Source organism: Centropristis striata, chromosome 2, assembly GCF_030273125.1.
Source record: "Centropristis striata isolate RG_2023a ecotype Rhode Island chromosome 2, C.striata_1.0, whole genome shotgun sequence".
NCBI lineage: Eukaryota > Metazoa > Chordata > Actinopteri > Perciformes > Serranidae > Centropristis > Centropristis striata.
In genome coordinates this window covers 11,959,069-11,981,477 of record NC_081518.1, presented here as the reverse complement: position 1 = coordinate 11,981,477, position 22,409 = coordinate 11,959,069, and the positions used below count along the sequence as shown (strand labels likewise).

Below are 22,409 nucleotides of genomic sequence, written 5' to 3'. Positions count from 1 at the left end.
CGATTTTACCATAGGTGGTCGGCGTCATGAGGAGATGATTTAGGCAAAAAAACAAAAAACAATTTTGACAAAAAATGACTTAGGCGATGATTTTATCAGTGTGACGAAATTGAAACCACCTCCCACTAAAGGGCAACTGGCTAAACGTCAAAACCATGAACAAAAACGGAAGTACGGGAAGGGAAACATCTTGTATCTGCTGTAAACTTCGGTCATCAAATGTCCCGCCTTTTTTGATGAAAACGTATTCCATTGGCGGATAGGGAAACAATCTGGACGCCGATTCGCTGTTTACCACTGTCACTCTCGCTGTCGTCAAACCGTTACGAAAGGGTTGCATGAGGCAGCATGTCCTACAGGTCCTCATTGTTTTTGTAGGGTACGTTTATTTTGTGTACAAAACCAACAGATTTAGTCGAAATTGTAGAGTAATTGTTGTGACCTGCGGGAATTTTCTACGAGGAGAAAGACGAAGCCCTTCGTGGTCCTTAAGCGGTTTGCAAGGACTTATCTTGTGTTTCAAACGTTAGCCGAGGCCGAGCAGTTAGCTAACGTTACACTTCAACAAGGTTTGCTGGAAAACTTTCGGATCAGATGACACGGTCTCCCCACTGGTAAGGGTCACACTCACCTAAAGCCGGCAGTGCGCAGTGCTAAATACATAGCTAATGATAACTCAGCAAGTTGTACAGCAACGTTGTGTGTGAGAAACCTTGCTGTTCATTACAAGTCAAACTCAATGTCAAAACTCACCTCAGTAACAAACCCCCCATAGTCTGTTGCAGCGAGCGTGTAGCCTGATCCAGAGTGTGTTATTAGTGAAGGCTGTATTGTTAACGTGTTTCCAGTGGATTCAGGGTGATGCAGGTAGTTTGCCACATTGTTGTATATCATCACACTGTCAAAATAATCGCCTAAGTCATTTTTTGTCATCTCCTCATGATGCCGGCCACCTATGTTAAAATCTCCTACATCCTCAGTTGATCAGATCATGTGATTTTACCCCTTTAAGAACATCATTTCTTTGACAATTTGCCACATTCATAGTCATCAGATAAGAACCCAGCAAAGAAGAGCTAGAGGGAGATTGTTTAGTTATCAGTTTAGTTTATCAGTGTTTTATTGTTGACACTAATATTGGTAACACTTTACTCTAAGGTATCTACATAAGAGTGACATGAGCGTGTCATAAACATGACATGGGATGTGCCATTAACATTAATGACACTTTTAAGTAGCATTAATGCCCATCATACTTGTCATGTCATGTTTCTAGCAGACTTGTGTGACTTATGCAGACACCTTCAAAATAAAGTGTTACCATATCTTGCTTAAGTCACAAAGGCATGTTCAAAAAATTGCTTAAGTCATTTATTTCTCTTAAATTACATAATTTACACATAGTGTTATTACTATGCCAATAGCCATCCTTTGTTACATCCTTTTTGAGTGAAATGATCAATAAATGTCATATGTTACACTTTTGGTGAAGTTTTTTGTGTGTCCTGCAAAACTTGAAAAAATGAGTTAGGCGATTATTTTAACAGGGTGACGATATTGTCCCCCTCTTTGTCCCTCTCTATCTGCAGGTAAGTGTCCACTGGAAAAACAAAACCAAGCTTCAAAATGACAGCTCAGGATGGAGAGGGATGGGGAGGCATGAGTATCCTTCAAAAAACATGTCATTTGAAGTGTTTCATCACTTCAATCAGTCAACCACATTTTGGTTAATATCAATTCATTGTTTACGCCATTTATCAAGTAATAATGTCACACATCTTCTAGTTGTGGACTCTCAGATAAGAAGATAGCCTGCATACCTTTTTTATATTGTTGCAATTGGACTATCTTATATAGCTTATTGACTAAACAACAAGTCTAACATGTCGCCTTGGGCTCTGGAAAATTGTGATGAGCATTTTTATTCTACTTTTGGACATGTTATAGGCTAGGTTAATGAATAGACTTTAAAAAAAAATCTGTAATGAAAACAACGTTGTTGCAGACGTGAGTGTATTCCTATGTAATGCAAAAGTGCATGACAGCAGAAATCAAAACTGCTCAAAGACAAACGTGCGATGACATCTCTTACAGTTATATTCCACACTGATTGTTAACTGAATGCCCCTATATCAGTGCTTCTCCTATTTGTTGATTTGCAGTATTGCCGCAGTGGTACCGTAAGCCCTTAACTCAGCATGCACCCTGACCTGTCACCTCACCTGCACACAGACGAGTGTAATGAACTGATAAGTCGTCTGAGGCAGTGCCACACAGAGGTATGTCATGCTCCACATTCATTTATTGATGCATGCTTTATCCCCACAGAAAACCAAACAATGTTAACATGTTTTATGTTACTTTCAGCACAATGTCATGAAGTTCTTTGGCACGTGTAACGATGTGGACCGTGCGATGCGTGTCTGCCTGAAGAAAGAGGTCTGTCACTTGTTTTTATGCACTTTGTGATAAAGATGCAGTCAGCTATCTGAATACTGGTCTTCTGTTATTTGTTTTTTTATCAATGTTTTCTTTGTTTCCTCACCATTCACAGAGACTGGAGAAGAGAGAACGCAGCAAGCAACATGCACAAGAGATGAGAAAGAGGCTGAAAGAAGGGCTCAAAGAGGAGCTCTAAAAGATATTTCACTGCAGCTTTGCCACTGGCACTGCGAGTATTCAGATAATGGGACTTTGAATTAAGCATGACACTGTGTAACAGGCCTCCCCTGCTGCTTTTATACCAAGACAGAGGAAGGGTGAAACTTCTGTCTCCTTAAAAATCCAGAGAAGTGTTGATTATATTACCATTGGCAGGTCTAAGTATCATGTGCTTTTAGAAGTAGAAGTATATTCTGATATGAGTTAAGATAAAAATTAGTAAGAGGCAAGATCATTTCAGTGTTGGGATCATATACCAGCAGTGATATGATTAAAATGCAAAGATTAATCCTATATTTATTGTGTTGTGAACCCCCCAAACACACTTTGGACTTTTATCATCTGCACAGGCTAAAACGTGCAGTGTTGCCAGAATGTTTTAGGTCAACATAAAAACAACACTTTGGATTCAAGATTGCTGGACGGGATCATCATTTATTTCTCCCTCTGTCAGCAGCACTCTGCAGCTCCATCAAAGAGATTAGTGGAGCTGGTGGCAGAACCCTTTCATCAAACCATTATTTAAGTTGTCAGGACACTTCCGGAACAGCATCATGTTTTATTCATGAAAACGGGGAGCGTTAATTTCAGACCATCAGAGATGCGTGTGAAGAAGACCCAAAACAGGATGACTCTGGTTTTACTCCCAATGTGAACACACACCCCTAAATATACATACTGAACACACTCGTTGTTGAAAAGTTTATTTGAATGGGAATCATATTGATTCGTTGCAAGTTTGACTGATTTCAAATAAAGTGAAAGTCATTTAATGTAAGAATCCATGCTTTGGTATATATGTGTCATTTTAAAACAAAGAATCAGTTGGATCGCAGATCTTGAAACGACCTTAAAGCATTTAAATGTGTTTCCTTAAAAGAAACATTAGAAGAATGGTTACAAAATGTTGTAAAATTGTCAGATGTATTGATACTTTTTGGATATTGCGTGTTTAAAATTATAAAATCTCTATTAATGATAGTATCAAAAGTGTCAAAGCTATATTAAAAAAAAACTTTATCAGATTTTAAACCCAGGGCTACACAGATAAAACGATGGGGAATAAATTAACTGGTCCTCAGTCTGTGGCTGGATAGTGGCTTGAGAAACTTAAAACAAAAACCAAATAGTGAAAGTACAGTTTCTTTATTTGAAGTAGCTCACTCTACCCATCACAACATGAATCCATTTTTGACAGACATTTAATTTGTAAGGCACCCCAAGGTGTGCTTAGAGAGACAAAGTGGGGAGAAAAACATGAATGATGAAACACACATTCATGGGATGGTACATGTTATTGTGGTTATAAAAGATCAGTCATTTGCAATAAATTATTAAACAAACATAAGTAGTTCTTTTTAAGTTTTAAATTTAAAGTTTTATATCAAGCACACTTCAAACATGCCGATTTGGGAATTTGGATCAAATGCCTTAAAGAAAACCTAATAGTTCAAAACAAGTATAAAGAAATGCATTTTATATCTCAGGTGACACACAAGAAATTGTCATATTTTACAAGTTAAAATGAATGAATAAATACACATCAGACCCATGTCCTAAAGGATCAGTGATTAACACTCAGTGGACCTGAGTGGTTTGTGTTCAGTAGCCACATTCCACAGGTCCTTCTCAAGAAGCAGGATATTAACTGTGACCGCACAAGGAATCGTCAAAGAAGGACCCATCCTGTATAGAAAAAAAAAATCTACTGACTACTACTGGTAACTTAAGCCTAATGGAGTCTTTGGTCACAAAACTGCTGTTGTTCTCTGTAGCTGATTATATCTCTGGCTAGTTAGGATGAATGGATGTGTTTTTTGTTTTTATTTTTCACAAAAGTTAATTTATATTGATTACTTAATGACTTTAATGGCAAAGTGTCATACAATTCTTTATCAAACCATTAATTATTCCCTGCAATAAAAAAAGATGATTACAACCTGATGGAGTATAAGCAGTTTTGTATGCTTCAAACTGATAGATCTGAATTATGATGGTCATTGATCATCTGTTCAGTAAAACATATATTATAAATTATCTGACATGCCTTTGATAATTTACACAGAAATACTTAATCTGATGTCAATTTAAAAAAAAGGGGAAAATTGAAGTGAGTAGTGTTTACACATTTTGGTTTTGAAATGATTAATTATCTGACCCATTTAGTTCATTAAAGTTTTTACGGGATCATTTAAAAAGGATGATTCAGAGAGTCGGAGGGCTGCTGGAGCAAAGGAAACCACATGGCACTGCACTCCAAATGGTTATCTCAAATAAATACAAAAATAAACTGCAACATTTCTAACAATACTTACAAGGTTTATACAAAACTTACCCTGAAATACAAGGTATTCAGACAGGCAACACATTTATATGTACAGTATATTACATGCAATTAGTTCCACAAAACAGTCTACATTATATATTATTCTATACTGTATGTGTACCACTGCAAAAATGGACAAATGTCTTCCGAGTTGTACAAAACAATTTTCACAGACGTACATTTTTTTTTTTTGGTAAAACAAAATAGATCCCTTAATATAATACACATCGCAATATAAAATTTCATAAAATCTTGAATCATCACATGCAGTTAGGACAAAGTTGACTCCAGCAACACGACATTTCCACAATATAGATCACTGACATTTAGTGTAGTCACAATGTGATTAATGTGAGGACCAAGCAATTATCTTTTTTTTTGTGTGCTCTAAAAAAATTCACAACTAAGAAATGACTGTCAGGTAATATTAACATGATGAACACGCATTTCACACAATAGCTATCTGCATTGATTACCGGAAGCCATGTTATATGAACAACCACAGTGCTGCATGTATAACTACTATATGTAGCTCAAACTAAATGGGATCAAATCTGTTACGTGATATGTGCCACTAATTAATTAAGTAATCTGAATTCATTTTGTACTCAACCCAAAACGCCATTTCAGAATGGACACATTTGTATATTTAGTGCCAACATAAACATGAGGCTTCCAGTGTTCTCCATTTAAATTATATTACTAATTTGCATCTAAACAAATCTCCCTCAAAAGAAAAGTCCTGACCTCGATGAGATTTTATTTGTATAAATAAAAGTTTTATTAAACTCTTGCCGTTTTTGCTGCAGGTGACAATAACTTAAGACGGATGGATGTTGACAACATGAGGGTGATAACGTGTGCACTTATGCACTAATCACCAGACGGTCTCATTAGTGTGAGCATCAATCTTGATTTCATGTAATTGAAGCAAATTTATGGTGATTATGGTAATGATAACAAATTCCCTGGCAAACAAGATGTCTGTTCTGTGTAATAAAGACTCTTACAGTATGAAAAATGAAAATCGTGATGAAAAAAAGCATACATTTTCATTGAGTTTTGAGAAGTTTTAAGCAGTCACTGAATGTGATCCACTGACATGTACGAGCGTGTGTGAGCATTTGTGGCCAGTTTTCTTCTGTCCGTACAGAGAGGATGGAATGTGCACGCAAGGAGCAAATAACAGTGTCCCTCATCCAAACTTGATTTACACTCAAAACAACAAGCGACTAAAGAAAATCCTTATATTCACAAAGCAACTCTTTGAAATAAATATATATTCATATATATTATCGCCTTTTTATCATGTGCTATCAGACACATTGATTTCATATATCCTGATAATTTCATAAACAAATAAGTTTTGCACATGTACAGAAAACCTCCCTGAAGACCCTCCTTCAGTGTTCACTTAAGTAATGCACATTTGGCCCTCTGCTCTTTGAATCCTTGAAAACAGGAAAAATCTGGACAGTTGTGGATCCAATAAATATAAAATATAAGTTGATTTACGAAAGAAGAAGATTGTGAAGTTATGTTGGTAGACATGTACGCAAACAGAACTCCAGAGAATCCCCTCTGCTCAGGGATGGAAGCAAAGACCTTTAATGCAACATTTCCTTCTGTATGAGATCTTGTCCTGGATGTCTCTCTGTAGATAACCTTTGACCCACATTAATCAGTTTTCCAGGTGTGGACGATCACTTCTCATACGCCTTGTTGTGCAGGTAACTGAAGAGTGCCTCGAGTCCTTTGGTTGAACACCAGAGCTGCTTCAGCATCCGACACTCTTTCTCATTCACTTCCTCCAGGACCGACATCAGGATGCTCCTCACCAGGCATTTGGATTCTTCTAAAACCTTTAAAAAAAAACACACGACAGAGGACAGGGTCATTTGGTTGTATTCAAGAAAAGGCTTTGCACTTTTCTAGATCAGGACCTACCACTGCATTGCATGACGCCATTTCCTTCACACGCAGCATCACTTCTTGGTTAAATGTGGTTGGCCAGAAGACCTGGGACACAAGACCTCGACTGCATGCTTCTTGTGCTGTGAGTTTTCTTCCACAAAACAGCATCTCATTAGCCTGCCATTGAGGACAGGAAGGGAAGGGGGGATTAAGTACGTTTCAATGCAAATGTTTGATTTGGGTAAACACAAATAAGTAAACAATGAGTATACGAGTGATCAAATTAAATCAAGTGGAATTAGCCTAAAGCCTTGATAGTGCTGGGACCCACCAGAGCTACGCCCAGGATCTGGGGGAAGGTGTATGAGGAGCATCCAGAGGGGGTGAGGTGGAGGGCTGCACATGGAGTCTGGAACCAGGCCCTCTCACTGGCCCACACCACATCACACAGGGGCAGGATGGAGGCCCCTAAGCCTAGAGCAGGTCCGTTTATTGCTGCCACAATGGGTTTCTTGAAGTGGATGAATGCCAACACAAACTCCCTAAAGGGGTCAAAGAGTGATCAGTACCAACTCTGTCAAGTCTAATGGCAAGTAAGAAGTTTTCAGCGGGGAATATTCCTTCTTACCGTACGGCATCTGCGATGCGGCTGCTCTCTTTTCTTCGGTCAGTGGACAGACGGCCTATTAGGTAGGACGGCTCCAGGCCACTGCAGAAAACAGTCCCCACAGAGCTGAGCAGTAATAATTTACTGTCATCGGCAGCTGCATTACCCAGAGCTCGACACACTTCCTTCATGATCTGAAGAGAAATAGGAGGAGATGCTGTATGTCACATCTTATCTCACCTGACAGATGAAGAAAGGTTTAAAAAGAAAGGATAAAATACAGATCGTCAATTCTTAGAGTAAGGCTTGACAACTACTCAAAAAAATGTTGGGCTCGCAGACAGGCAGGCCTTGGAAATAATAACAATGAGATTTCATGAATGCTTATTTCCATTCCTACATTACTGACAGCTTATGGAACTTTACAACAGAGATATACATCTAGTGTAACTTGGCGGCATGGATTGTTTTTTATCTTTAATTAAAGGGCTATAGATTTTCAGGATCTAATTCTTCTAGGTCTTACATATATTCAGAAGTAATAAAGTTTGCTTTTAATTATCTTCCGAATAAAAAATCTTAAATTTATTAATAATACAACAATGATGCAAGCTTTTAGTCTCCTGCTATGCAAAACTATTACATTGTTTCAGTCATTTTGCAAGTGACAGAATATCCAATTTTATCCTGACAGCTGTGAGTGGAGAGGAGTGAATAGTTATCAAGAAATTGAAATACAAATAGAAGAATACTTCAAGGGAAGACACATTTCATTAGAAACAGCACTGTACAAGCAATTTACAGAACAATAATTATCGAGCACAATGGGATTATAAAGCTATGATTTTTTCATCATATCTGTTTTTACAAACAAAAGTATTGCATAAGACTTGCATAATACAAAAATACAGTACACCCAATGCTAGTTATAATGGCATTCGTGGCATCAATGACCTTATAGATGCAGTACATTAAAGACCTAGATGATGCAGTAACTGTGTCTGAAAGCCTTCAACAAATGTCATCTCCTCACCACAAAACAATGGTGGCATAGTATATGTATGAGTATATATAATATTCTTATACAATGGTGTCACTTCATCCCAGTTCTGCAAAGCAGTCACAGTCACACATGACCCAGATCATCCACTCTACCAGCACTTTACCTCCTTATGGTTGCAGTTTTACACTAACCATGTGCAGAAAGGCCCACTTTAGCAGGAGCTTTGTCCCAACAGCCATGCAAGCTTTAAAAGGGTAACATCCTCTCTCAGTTACAAAGTATCCAAGAGCTAAGAGTGCTAACCTATATCTTTGCCTTGTCTTTGAATAACTTTTGTATAATTCTAGATCTAATTCTGAACCATTGATAGGCTGCAACTTGTTCAAAATGCAACAGCAAGAATTGTAGCATAAAACAGGAAAAAGGAAATGTATTAATCCAGTATTAGTGTCTTTAAAACTGTCTTTCTGTAGGGTTGAGGATTTGGTGTTAAACATGTTTTTAAGGTATTAAATGACTTAGCACCTTTTACTTTCTTCTATACCTTAATGACTCCCCATTCCATTCCCTTGAACTGTCTAGCACTGGCTTCAGCCAAAGTACCAAAAGTATCAAACGTGACTTACAAAAAGTATGAAAGTATGGTGAAGCAGCTTTCGGTTGTTATGCACCAAAGGTTAGAACAAACCACCACACATGAGACAATAACTGAAGACAATAACTTTTGTTAAGAGAAAAAAAACAGCTCAAAACTTTATTTATACATTTAATTTTTTTTGCTTTTAATTAACTCCACCTTTTTTTCACTTTATATTTCTTTTATATCTCTCATACTCATTTTATGGGTTCAACACTCAACAATAGTATATCTATCTATCTATCTATCTATCTATCTATCTATATATATATATATATATATATATATATATTAGGATTAAATGTCTCTATTATTATGTTCCTTGTCTCCTGCTTTTAATACCAGTCTTATTGTTTCATTTCTACCAACAAAAACACTTTGAGCTGCAAAGGTGCAACGTAAGTAAAGGTTTTTTTTCATAATCGTTATTATTTTTATTATTAATATTATTATTAGTTTTAGTATTAATAATAATGTAGGCACCTATTGGGGATAAATTTGCCTCTCAGTAAAGTGAAATTTTGTCGGTAACTTTGTTGTAGCTTTGTGAGCAGCTCAGGCTACAGGTGAGATTTGTTGATACAACAACTTGCTGGGCAGCTTGTTTCCTTGACAGCCTGCCAGCCAGCGGCAACTAACCTGACTCTATGTTGATACTCCTACTGATTGTAGTGTGGGACCAATAGGAAGTGTAAGAAAAGTTGTTTGTGCAGATGCAATACAATGAGTCAAAATGTTTTTTTTCTCTTATTAGGAAACTGCAGAGGGACAAGTTTCACTCTGCCAGTTAAATCAGCAGTGCATTGTTCAGCATCACCAGCCAGGGCCGGTTCTAGACAGGCATATATGAGGGGGCAGTCAGAAATGTGAAGGGGGCATCATGTGTACACATCATGCTCCAGCACTTTTTTTCTGTGCTTATAGTAACGGTGCTTTCTTTATTGAAAGGGGTCTATGTGTCCAACCCCAACCTGGAGAAGTGGATTACACTTTGTCAGGCCTCTACCTTCAGACCTGTCCAGGTGTCCCACCTGAAGACTAAGCTCCTGCTGGTATAGCTCTTAAGGTAACTGAGGCACGCAACCCCCCTGACCACAATAAGGTGGCAATCCCTCAGGGGGGGAAACTGAAAAATAAGAATAAAATAAATGAATAAAATAAAACATCCTTCATCCAGATTTCAACCAATAATCGTGTATCATGTGTCCCTTTTTGAGCTGATTTTTCCGCTATTGCAGATAATTTTGTCAAATTGTAATGTATATTAATTTTGTGAGTATATTAAAATGTGCTTTCTCAACTTCTAAAATTTTGATTTGAGGGGGCAAGACATTTATTTAAGGAGGCTCGGCCCCCTCTTGCCCCCGCGTAGAGCCGGCCTCGTCACCAGACAAGTGTGTGGCTTTTGTCTCATGTGATGAAGAGGGGAGCAAGCCTTCATTGTCAGACAGTCGACCTGTTAAAGAAGTCGCCTGGGAGCCCACACCACCACATCATTGTCTGCAGTCTATCTGCCCACTCCACTGCTGCATTTTAATCAGATTATCACCCCTGACCCATATTAACCATTCAACCTCAAAGTGAATTTAATTCTCTATGTCTCACCAAGCACATAATCTGTCCCCAGTTTTAAATGGATGTGGTGTGTGAGTGTGCGTGTGAGTGTGTATGTGTCTGAGCGACGTTATTCCAGGAAGGTGAATTAATAAATCTGCTCAGATACGAGAAGCAGAGATGGGCAGATGCTGGTTCCACTCTGTGAAACAGAGAGGAAGAAGAAAGCAGCCAAAGTGACATTTGTGTGCAGTGCGCAGATGCCTCGAGGACATTCGTAGACAAACAAAGGTGGTATCCACAACAAAGAAACTTGCAACAGCGAGCATCAGCATCCCGAGAAATGAAATCACCACTGCGAGGGTTGAGTAGAAGTCAATCAATCATATGTTTTGAAAATTGAGTAGGTTTGTCAGTTCGAGTTCTTTCCAGTTTCCTGGAGCCTTTTGATATTCTAAGTTTAAGATACTTTTACTTTTTTGCATTGTATATAGTGTTTAGATTTCTCAAAACAGAAATAGCTTGCCTTTTTATGAGGCTACATCCAAAACCACTCCTACGTTCACCTATTCACTGCTCCCTTTAGAACAAACAGTAGTTTACTCTAGAGAGCAGCAGAGCGCCTTGGAGATATGCATTCAAATAAAATAGTGGACATGATGCACTACACTTTATTTAGGAACGTCTCAGAGAGTTCTACCAAAGTCTTCCGTTTCTAATATTCAAAAGGCTTTATGAGAAATGGAAGTTTCTCATGTCAGAAAAATTAAAGCACAGGTGTTAATAATGCCATTGGTGATGGCTGGATTCCATTCATCTGCTTCAGTTTCAGGGTCATTGTGCTACGGTACGGCTCACTGTCATGGCTTACTTACTGGGAGCACAGGCCGAGCCATCATTAATGTTATAAGTAACACCTGTGCTTCTCAGGCCAAAATGTCTGCTGTGAAAAAGACCTAGTGGGACTCATTACCCTCTTAGTGTTTAATTAACAGCAGATGAGCAGTAAACAGACCTATTTACATACAAATATACCATATGCTACAGGTGCCTCATAAAAGTGATCAGGATACTTTCAATTGATTTAGATCACTTTCCTATTAAACAAACAGTCACATACTTGTTTGTTTACTATATGTCAAAGTCTAATGTCAGATTCTTGTATTCACTGTGGTGCTTGATAGATTTTTCAAAAAGTCATACCACAGGATATTTAGGGAACGCTTGAACAGCAGTAGAGCACCGATGCAGAAAGCTACCGTGTGTTAAGTCAGAAAGGTGACGGAAAGTGTACCAGTTAACAGCTCAGGGGGGCCTTCTCACTTAAAGCAAGCATTGAGGGTTTGGAAAATAAAATGTTCAGGGATATTTCTGAAGCCATTCAGTAGGCACATCCTGCAGACTCTCTTGTTCCTGTAGCTTCAAAGACTGAGCAACAGAGAGGGAGCTATCAGAGCTGTTTGATAAGCCCACAGCTTACGGGCTTACTGTCACACATGAAAGTACACACACATGTGCACACACACAGTTTAGGCCACTTCAGTGCCTGTGAAGTACAGGCTGCCGAGCACACAGCGCTGTATCAAAGCCAGAACCACCCTCTGTGGAAGATCTGAGACGAATCCTACAATCTGAGGGGAGGAAAATCCTGTTTACTTAGATTTATGATCCAGAGGTGGACGATTGTGACACATGCCATAATCTGTGGCTAAACCCACAAAAAACAAAACAAAACCATGTTAAAATCTCAATTTTATTTCTTCTTAAGTTAAAAACTTTTTTCTTTATGATATGCTTAATTAGTAGATCTAGCAAAGATCTAAATGATAAAAATAGACCTGAATGACATATGGCCTTTCCACTGTGCCGGGTCAATATCAGTTAGTACTGAGTAATTGTAACATAAAACCATGATGATCGTTAGAATTTTAAAAGAATCTGTGGGTGATTCCAAAACCTATCATAGACCAACTGCTCTAATCACAACATGGTAATCCATAAATTATACCTTTAGAAAATGAAAGAGAAGGTTACCGAATCTCAATACAAAGAGTCCAAATGCGAACAGACTGGAGGAAGAATCTAGTGAACTGTGGAGGCAAGTTACTGAATACTTAATGCAGCAGCTTGTTGTTGATTGGGGAGGGGGAATAAGCAACCAATCACAGGCTGGACCTTTCCTGCAGGCAGCCAATTCTACAAGTGGATCATCACAATGCAAGAAGCTACAGCATCAGAGCAGAGCGCCGGTAAACTGCATTCAGTGTTTCAGACATCCCAGCATTATGAAGCTGTCATTTCTTTAACCTCTTCATTAAGAATGGCGCATGTAAAGCAGCACATTGTGACGGTGAAAATTATAACTTTACACATACACACTTCAAATTAGAGGCTCTGATAGAAATAGTACATCCACGTCCATCATAGTGACAGATTATGATAAGTAACAGCGCAACTCCTGAATAAAGAATGTACAGTGTGTTCTGCAGCGAGATGTTTGACTGACATGGAGTTAGCAGGTGATCGACAAGTTGCTGCAGAGACCGGGAGAAAACATGTCAAAAGCCAGTCAACACAGCTTGTAGATTGTGTATCCTGAATGCTTGTAGAGAAGACTCAGCTGGTAAATTGTCAGACCTAATCAAAAAAGCTCCTAAAAAGAGAAAGATCATGTTTCTATGGTGTTGTTTTTTTTTGGGGGGGGGGTCTAATTTGAATCAAATTTTGTCATTGCAAAAGTAAAATTAATCATCTTATTTTAACAGCAGTTTTTGTATTGATGTATCTGGATAACCTTGTAAAAGGAACAAGATCGCCAACCTGAACATCAGAATAGGTTGTTTGTTAATACCACACAGAACAACCCATATGAGCTTTTTCGGTTAGGTTTAAGGTACAGAGCAGAGTCATCTAAAAATAGTGCACACGCCAATATATGCTGTATGTACAGTAGTTTTCAAAATAAAAGCAGTCCAATGTGACTAACCAGATTAATCCAGGTTTTTAGTATATTTTTTATTGCTACATGGTGCACAAACAGGTGCAGTAGATTCTCAGAAAACCAACAAGACCCAGCATTCGTGATATACACGCTCTTAAGGCTGTGCAATTGGGCAATTAGTTGAAAGGGGTGTGTTCAAGAAAATAACTGTCCGCCGTTGACTTTACAAAATCAAAACTATTTTGTACAAAGTTTTTTGTTTCCAGGATTTAGCAATCCTGTGATCACTAAACTAATATTTAGTTGTATGACCACAGTTTTTTATAACTGCTTCACATCTGTGTGGTATGAAGTCAACCATCTTGTGGCGCCTTTCAGCTGTTATTCCACTCCAAGATTCTCTAACAACATTCCACAATTCATTTACATTTCTTGGTTTTGCTTCACAAACACCATTTTTGATGTGACACCACAAGTTCTCAATTGGATTATGGTCTGGGGATTGGGCTGGCCACTCCATAACATCAATGTAGTTGGTTTGGAACCAAGATTTTGCTCGTTTACTAGAGTGTTTGGGGTCATTGTCTTGTTGAAACACCCATGTCCTCTTCAGCAAACGAATGCAAAAAAATGCAAACTGATCCATGATCCATGATCCCTGGTATGCGATAAATAGGCCCAACACCATAGTAGGAGAAACATGCCCATATCATGATACTTGCACCACCATGCTTCACTGTCTTCACTGTGTACTGTGGCTTGAATTCAGAGTTTGGGGCTCGTCTCACAAACTGTCTGCGGCCCTTGGACCCAAAAAGAACAATTTGACTCATCAGTCCACAAAATGTTCCTCCATTTCTCTTTAGGCCAGTTGATGTATTCTTTGGCAAATTGTAACCTCTTCTGCACATGCCTTTTTTTAACAGAGGGACTTTGCGGGGGATTCTTGTAAACAGATTAGCTTCACACAGACGTCTTCTAACTGTCACAGCACTAACAGGTAACTCCAGACTGTCTGTGATCATTCTGGAGCTGATCATTGGCTGAGCCTTTGCCATTCTGGTTATTCTTCCATCCATTTTCATGGTTGTCTTCCGTTTTTCTGCCATGAGTCTCTGGTTTTGCTCTCCATTTGAAAGCATTGGAGATCATTTTAGCTGAACAGCCTATGATTGTTTGCACTTCCCCTCTCCAATCAACTTTTTAATCAAAGTACGTTGTTCTTCTGAACAATGTCTTGAACGACCCATTTTCTTCAGGTTTCAAAGAGAAATGCATGTTCAACAAGTGCTGGCTTCATCCTTAAATAGAGGCCACCTGATTCACACCTGTTTTTTCACAAAATAGATGACCTCACTGATTGAATGCCACACAGCTATTTTTTTAACACACTCCTTTCAACTAATTGCCCAATTGCACAGCATTAAGAGCGTGCATATCACAAATGCTGGGTCTTGATGGTTTTCTGAGAATCTACTGCATCTACAGGTACTGGTTTGCCATGTAGCAATAAAAAATATACTAAAAACCTGGATTAATCTGGTGAGTCACATTGGACTGCTATTATTATGAACACTACTGAATATATAAAGGCTGCAGTTTCATTGAATTTAGTCTACACAACCACTGATCTAGGTTTAGGGAAAAAAACGTCCTGGTAAGGTGGTATAAAAGACAGTTTAAAAAGTACATAAATGTACGTCAACGTCGGAAATTAAGTAGTTATCAGGGTGACGTGGATACGGGAAATGACATAGTTGTGTAAAACATGATGTACAAAACGGAAGACATGGAAGTTCACTTGATGTTTAAATCACATTGTTTTCTTTTGTTTTCACATGGGACCTTAACCCCGTTCTCCTGAGTGGAAGTCAGACGTTTGTTTGACCCATTAACCACCACCAGTTTTTGAGGGGAGAGCAGTTTCTGTTAAAGGGGCATGAACAAGTCTTCAAATTGTCTTTTTTACCATGTTAAATATAACATTTTGATGATTCTGCAGATGTTGGTGATCACAGTGTTTTCTTGTGAGATGCTAACTGGACAGAGCAGGAAAGTTAGGGTCAACATTGCAATGTAGCAAAGATATCAGTGTTATTTCTACATAGCAAGCATTGGAAATGTGGCCATCTCTAGGGTCTCCAGTTCTCTGGAAGAATAATTATATAATGCTGCCCTCTATGAACTTCCTGCATAAATTTGTCTGTATTTCAACTTACATTTTGCTGCAATAACAACAGATGGCATAACACTGGATTATATGTAGCCCTAATTACTCTACTTGTAGAAATCTTGTTTGGCAGGAGGCACTTTTCTGTGTCAGTACTCAGGACAGAGCCAGGAGCAATCTTCTAACCTTTGTTGCAGAGTATACAGGCTCTTCTATGGCGATGCCCTGTGCAAAATTCATGCAGCTAAACATATTCACACCTGGCATCTGTCAAATGAAACCACACTTTTCAGAAGTTGTCTGTTGAAAAGCTCCCCTGGAGCAGTTGGGGAGTAAGTGCATAGCTCCAGGGTATATCTACAGCAGCTAATGAGGAAACTTTTCTCATGTATTTTTCCCCAAACAGAGATCCAAGGCAACTGGGATACAATGAAAAAATAATATAATCAAATGTAGGTCTAGACATCAGAGAAACACAAAAACATAGGGGACAAATGTACATTCCCGTTCTCACCTCTGGTGTCAGAGCGTTGTTGTCTGTCGTTTGGCTGGACAGCAGGACGTGCGTAAAGCCTTCCTCCTTTCGGACCACGATGTCTCGGAATCGACAGTTGCTCTCGTTCTGTCGCACATTGTACCTGAGCCGCTTGTCAAACACGTAGCCTTTCTCCTCAGTCAACTTCCGCTTTACTGAGCTGTGTAGATGCATCTTGCCATTGGCCAGAGGTGAGCCTGACAGGGGAGGGGTGACAGAACAAGTCAATGTGTCTTCTCAGACTTGTGTAGCTATCAGACACTTACTGATAGAACTGATAATTAATACACCCCCATGACACAAAAATTAAAAATCAAAAAACTGCATGTAAAACTTATTTTTCAATCTGGGTTTTGGTTGACGTGCATTATACTCATCTTGGCCACGATAATCTGTGTGCATACATGTCAAGGTTGAACCAGCAGGGAGCTTTACAAAATAAAATGTGTTTGAGAAACATTTTGTGATTCATGGACAAGAAGTCAAGGCACTGCCGGGGGGAGGATCGCTTTCGGTTTGGTGAATGAGTGCAGATCGGCATGAGAGTGATCACCTCCAAGTGCGAGGGACTGGAAAACAGTGGACTGCCCCTTCTGGGTGGGGAGTGAGTTACTGCCTCAAGCGAAGGAGTTTAAGTATCTCGGGGTCTTGTTGACCAGTGAGGGTAGAACGTAGCGTGAGGTGGACAGGCGGTTTGGTGCATTGTCAGCAGTGATGTGGTCGTTGTACTGGACCGTTGTGGCAAAGAATCGATTTACCAGTCCATCTATTTTCCATCCCTCACCTATGGTCATGAGCTTTGAGTAGCTACCGAAAGAATGAGATTGTAGATACAAGCGGCTGAAATGAGTTTCCTCCGTAGGTAGAGTGAGGAGTTCAGACATCCGGAGGGAGTTCGGAGTAGAGCCACCGCTCCTTCGCACTGAAAGGAGCCAGCTGAGGTGGTTGGTAAGGATGCCTCCGGGGCACCTCCTGTTAGAGGTGTTCCGGCCACGTTCAACTGGTAGGAGGCCCCGGGGAAGACCCAGAACACACTGGAGGGATTATATCTCTCGCCTGGCCTGGGAATGCCTTGGGGTCCCCCAGGAGGAGCTGGACGTTGTGGCTGGGGGGAGGGATGTCTGGAATACTTTGCTTAGCCTGCTTAGCCTGTTTATATGCATCCTGGTCCTGGATAAGCTGATGAAAATGGATGGATGGATGGATGGATTTTGGGATAAACATTTACATTTACAAACATCTTTGTACCCTATCTGGAATGACTATCTTTTATTCTTTCATGTTTTACTAAGTCTTAGAGAAGAGACAGTTATCCTCTGTTTGTGTGTGTATTATAAAATTGAAAAACTACTGCATACTCGTATTTGCAATAAATACAAGATAACCCTAGATAGCATTTTCAGCATGTGTGATGTTAGTGCAGCATGAAGCATATGTAAATTGTATGCCAAAACATAATAATAATATGATAACTAATAATAACTAATAATATAATAACTTCTGAATTATTAGAAAAACATAAGTTTTGGAAATGTAATTTACCAATAGAATTGTTTGTCATTAAAATAAATGAGTCAGATTCGACATGCACACCAAGTGTGTTTTTTGTAAGAATCCTGTTTTAAGTTTGATGTTTTTTAGGGATGTTAATTATTTTAAATGTGTGCTTTTGTCTGGACATTTTCAAGCTGGCAGGCATGTCATTAATGTGCTAAGATAGCATTCACCGTCATCCAACAGTAATCTGTCTGCATGAAATTTGAGCTGTCACTGCGGGATTCATTGAATATGAACTTTTGTTGATTGCATTAATATTTCTAGCTAGAGCACCGCACACAGAGTTGATTTATTTTGCTGTCTTGCTTAACTTTCACTTTTGAAATGTAGATATTAATATTTTTCATCATTATCCAGCCTTTTCACACAGAGAAGACATGACTTATGGGAGCAGTGCAATCTCGAGGGGACTGTCATGAATCCAAAAACTGTTGGGATTCACCTACATTGATAAAAAGCTTTCTGTGAAAGCTGAATACAAAATTGTGCACTTTCATCAGCTGAATGGATGAAAGAAGAAAAAGCCACGAGTTTAGCAGTGCAGTGCTTTATTTAAGATCTAGCGACGCAGTAGTAGGAAACAATGGCCCACAAATAAGTCATACATTACTCAGGAACAAAAGCTCAGTTTTTCTCACAGCAAGTGGTGTGATCCTGTTTTGAGACATTTCAGCTAACTACTAAAATATAAGAATATATATATATATATATATATATATATATATATATATATATATATATATATAGTACAGGCCAAAAGTTTGGACACACACCTTCTCATTCAATGCGTTTTTCTTTATTTTCATGACTATTTACATTGTAGATTCTCACTGAAGGCATCAAAGCTATGAATGAACACATATGGAATTATGTACTTAACAAAAAAAAGTGTGAAATAACTGAAAACATGTCTTGTATTTAAGATTCCTCAAAGTAACCACCCTTTGCTTACTAGAATATAAGACATGTTTTCAGTGATTTCACACTTTTTTGTTAAGTACAATTCCACATGTGTTCATTAATAGTTTTGATGAATTTACAATGTCAATAGTCATGAAAATAAAGGAAACGCACTGAATGAGAAGGTGTGTCCAAACTTTTGGCCTGTACTGTATATATATATATATATATATATATATATATATATATATATATATATATATATATATATATATATATATATATATATATATATATATATATATACATACATAACATTTTTTTTTTTTTTAAAGATGAGTGATTTTAAGATGAATAATGCAGTGAAGCTGAAGACCCAGCTGGCGCTTTAAAAATCAGTAGAACTTGACCTTTGAGTTGGTCACTAAGAAAAACAGCAATAGCAAACTAAGTGAGACAAAAAACAGGTTGTAACTTCTCCTAGGGTATTACAAAAGTAGATTTAGGCTGAAGACAATTGGCATTAGCCGTTTAAATTCTTAATAATGAAAGGTTTACAATGTATCACTTCTCCAAGCTTTCTCAAACTCAGACCCAACACATAATAATTCAATTCACAGTGAAACTTAATAAATTGCTGTTAGTTCCTCTAACAAAAAGATTTAAGAGTTGGACTCGCAGTACAAAATGTAATTAACAGTGATTTTTAGATGAAGAGTCAGTTGTAATTCAATCCTATAGAGGAAGACTATAAACAGAGATCAGCCTGGACACACGAGGCTAAAGGCTTTGGTCTCACTGACACGTGACAACACTATGCTTTAAATTTATGGACAATTAAGAGTTACTGTTAGAAACTGGTGCATCGGCTGCCATTAGCTAGCTGAGAGAAGCCAGCATTTAAGTCACTGTGGTAAAATGAATGACATTTGCAGCATCTCGCCTTTGCTCCCACAGTTTATTGAAAGGCAATGGTATAATGGCAGTGGAAGTTATATCTCCCCAAGGCTCAGGCTAATTCTTTTTCCTGTGGCAAAACAGAAACTTGAAGGGAATGTTTTATGAAGAAAGGTCAATCAAACCAGCATTGAGAATGTGTCTTGTTGCTGTTATGCAAGCAAATATCTGGTGCTCCATTTCTTACAATCCCATGCAAAGAAAAAGAGAGAAAGAAATGACATGACCTTGTGTAGACAGTTTGCTACCAGTCGACAATCACAGAGACACCCTCTGCCAGTGGAGCAGATTAATGGGTGGAGCTGAGGGTGCTGAATTAGGTGAAGGGGTAGGATTAGGTAATTATACATAATGGCTGGCAGACATTTAACCATTAGGTTAGGTCAGTAGCCCTAATGTTCTTAGATGAGGTCTCACTATCAAGTTGAGGTGCTTTTGAAATCAGCGAAACAACTGACAGATGCCATGTAGAATTTTAAAAGTTTTCTGCTTTTACATTCAAAAACATTAGAAAATATGTTTCGAGTGGTAAACACGTCAATTCCTGTTTGTATTCAAAAAATGTTTAAATTAAGGCAGGGGATTTATAACTTAAGGGGGTTGCTAATGTTTGAAACTCAGAAAGTCAGAACTAATCTCAAATACAGATGTGTGTCAGTTTTGGGTGTAAAATTATGGAATGGACTAAATGATGAAATAAAGATATGTAATTCTATGTAAGTTTTCAAGAAGACTTTAAAATCTAAAATTATCAAGGGTTACAATGAAATTTGATTGAATTTGATTTTTCAGTTTAAGGTATCATGTGTTTTGTAACAATGTGAATTACTCAGTTAATGTAATGTATATGCATGTAGATGGTACAGGAGAGGCAAAAATAAGCCTTGGGGCTTCAGCCTATTCCTTTTTCGGTTGCTGTCTGATGGATTCTTTTGTTAAAAACATGATTTTATTTTGTTGTCTGTTTTTTTTGTTTGTTTTTTTTTGTTTGTTTTTTGTTTTGTTTTTTGTAACCGAAATAAAGCATTCATTCATTCATTCATTCATTCATTCATTCTGGTGTGCCTACCTAGAATTGGTAATGTAGCCCAACAAGCACACTGACCATCATTGATAACATTACTGAAGTTAATGGAAGCTGGGTGATATTATGGACAAACTCCATAATAATTCTCCAGCTGATTTTCAAATATGGCAGAAAATCCAACCGTTGCCATACATTATGGCATCATTCTGATCTGGATTTTCTCCTAAACAAGCAGAGATCGCTTTTTGAAAATGTATGTAATGATTAACTATAGTGGTGCAGGCCCTGGACTGTGACCCAGGAGTAAAATTCAGAGGTGTTATCAGATGCAGTAAAGAACCATCGTATGAGCTTTAAGAGCTACGTGTCAGCACCAGTCTCTATGATATAAAAGTATGATGGCTAAAAGCAAGTAATGTGATCTATCATGAAACAGGAAACAGCCAATCATGGAAATATAATTTCGAAAATAACTTTTATGTATGTAGCTGCCTGGCATGTGAGGAACTTTTCAGTGAGCTCACAGACTCAATTGCCATTATTTGAGTTTTACTTAACCATATGAATTGCTGAAATGATGTTAGATAGTGGAAGTGTTTCAGTAACCTGACACGCCAGATGGTTTGTTTCATGGAACCATCAGAGGAACAGTCATTGGAAACTGTTTGGAAAAGAGAAGGCACTTTAAAAAAAGACTTGGCAGGTGATTGGATGAACCATCTGTCTATTACCATCTATCACAGACCAGCGTCAACCAAACAGCTGGAGCAAGTTTGTAAATCAAACTTTTGTACTCTCCAGTTCTTGTATAATTGATGTGATTGCAGCATATACGCTAACCACCAATGTTGGTTCTGACAGAAACGCATTACTTGAAACCTTCAAACCTGTGATTCTGCAAGAATCCAGTTGCCGTGCAACGTAAGCGATTCAGAGGTATGAAACCAGACTAAGAGCACACTGGTATATTTTTTATAAGTGGAAAATGTCACACTAATATCTTCACAATTGACAAAAATTCAAAATCTTATTTAAAGGGGAACTCCACCTAAATGAAGAAGTAGAATGTCCTAAAAAGTTCAATTAATATTTATGAATATGAGCTACAAAGGCCGGAGATGTTTAACCATATATTAGTGTACTCAACTGGCTGCATTGTGAACGACATTTTTTACATACTGGCCTGCGTACAATGCGCGTTACTGGAGGTTTCAACTATTGGGCACACCAAAGAAGTCATACCGTATAGAAATACTAGATTTGCAGGATGTAAATATACAACACTCCAGGAGGTTACTATATTAAAAGATGCTAGATAAAAGCTTCTAAACTGTCTCAGTTATATTGTGTTAGGATGCATTATTTGTAATTCTGCACAGCATGTATTCATAAGCTCAGCGTAAACTTGATCCTAAGGAATGTGTATTTCAGGAACTTGTGTTGCCACTGATCACTTGAGAAAGATGTTTCAGCTATGACAGGGTGGCCATATAAGATGACCACACATGAGCAGTTATATTACGCGTGTAGACAACTTTACCATGTAAGCACAAAGTTAAGCAACCTTCAATGTACCAGAATAACTGGCAAAATGCCACGAGTATATAACAAGTTTCTGTC

At 38.2% G+C, this 22,409-nt stretch overlaps 2 protein-coding genes across 4 annotated transcripts in view; one reads left to right on the top strand and one right to left on the bottom strand.

Annotated features, from left to right (window-relative positions):
* Positions 1-254: 254 nt before the first annotated feature.
* Positions 255-4,600, top strand: cmc2 (C-x(9)-C motif containing 2). Of its 3 annotated transcripts, XM_059349799.1 has the most exons (5): positions 304-614; positions 1,590-1,663; positions 2,209-2,279; positions 2,368-2,439; positions 2,555-4,600. In XM_059349799.1, the coding sequence occupies exons 2-5, from the start codon at positions 1,627-1,629 to the stop codon at positions 2,636-2,638; spliced, it is 264 nt and encodes an 87-aa protein (XP_059205782.1). In that variant the 5' UTR covers positions 304-614; positions 1,590-1,626; the 3' UTR covers positions 2,639-4,600. The 3 variants fall into 3 exon arrangements, with proteins under 3 accessions (XP_059205797.1, XP_059205782.1, XP_059205789.1); XM_059349814.1 differs by lacking the exon at positions 1,590-1,663 and having other exon boundaries at positions 255-379; positions 2,163-2,279; XM_059349806.1 differs by lacking the exon at positions 1,590-1,663 and having other exon boundaries at positions 308-614; positions 2,163-2,279.
* A 1,269-nt stretch (positions 4,601-5,869) lies between these two features.
* Positions 5,870-22,409, bottom strand: part of LOC131984807 (chromodomain Y-like protein 2) — a 32,976-nt gene continuing 16,436 nt past the window's right edge. Inside the window, exons 3-7 of the mRNA XM_059349788.1 lie at positions 16,328-16,545; positions 7,530-7,702; positions 7,233-7,443; positions 6,935-7,078; positions 5,870-6,849 (exon numbers count right to left, since the gene is read on the bottom strand). Coding sequence (XP_059205771.1) covers positions 6,691-6,849; positions 6,935-7,078; positions 7,233-7,443; positions 7,530-7,702; positions 16,328-16,545 — 905 coding nt within the window. The 3' untranslated portion in view covers positions 5,870-6,690. The remainder of the gene's footprint in view (positions 6,850-6,934; positions 7,079-7,232; positions 7,444-7,529; positions 7,703-16,327; positions 16,546-22,409) is intronic.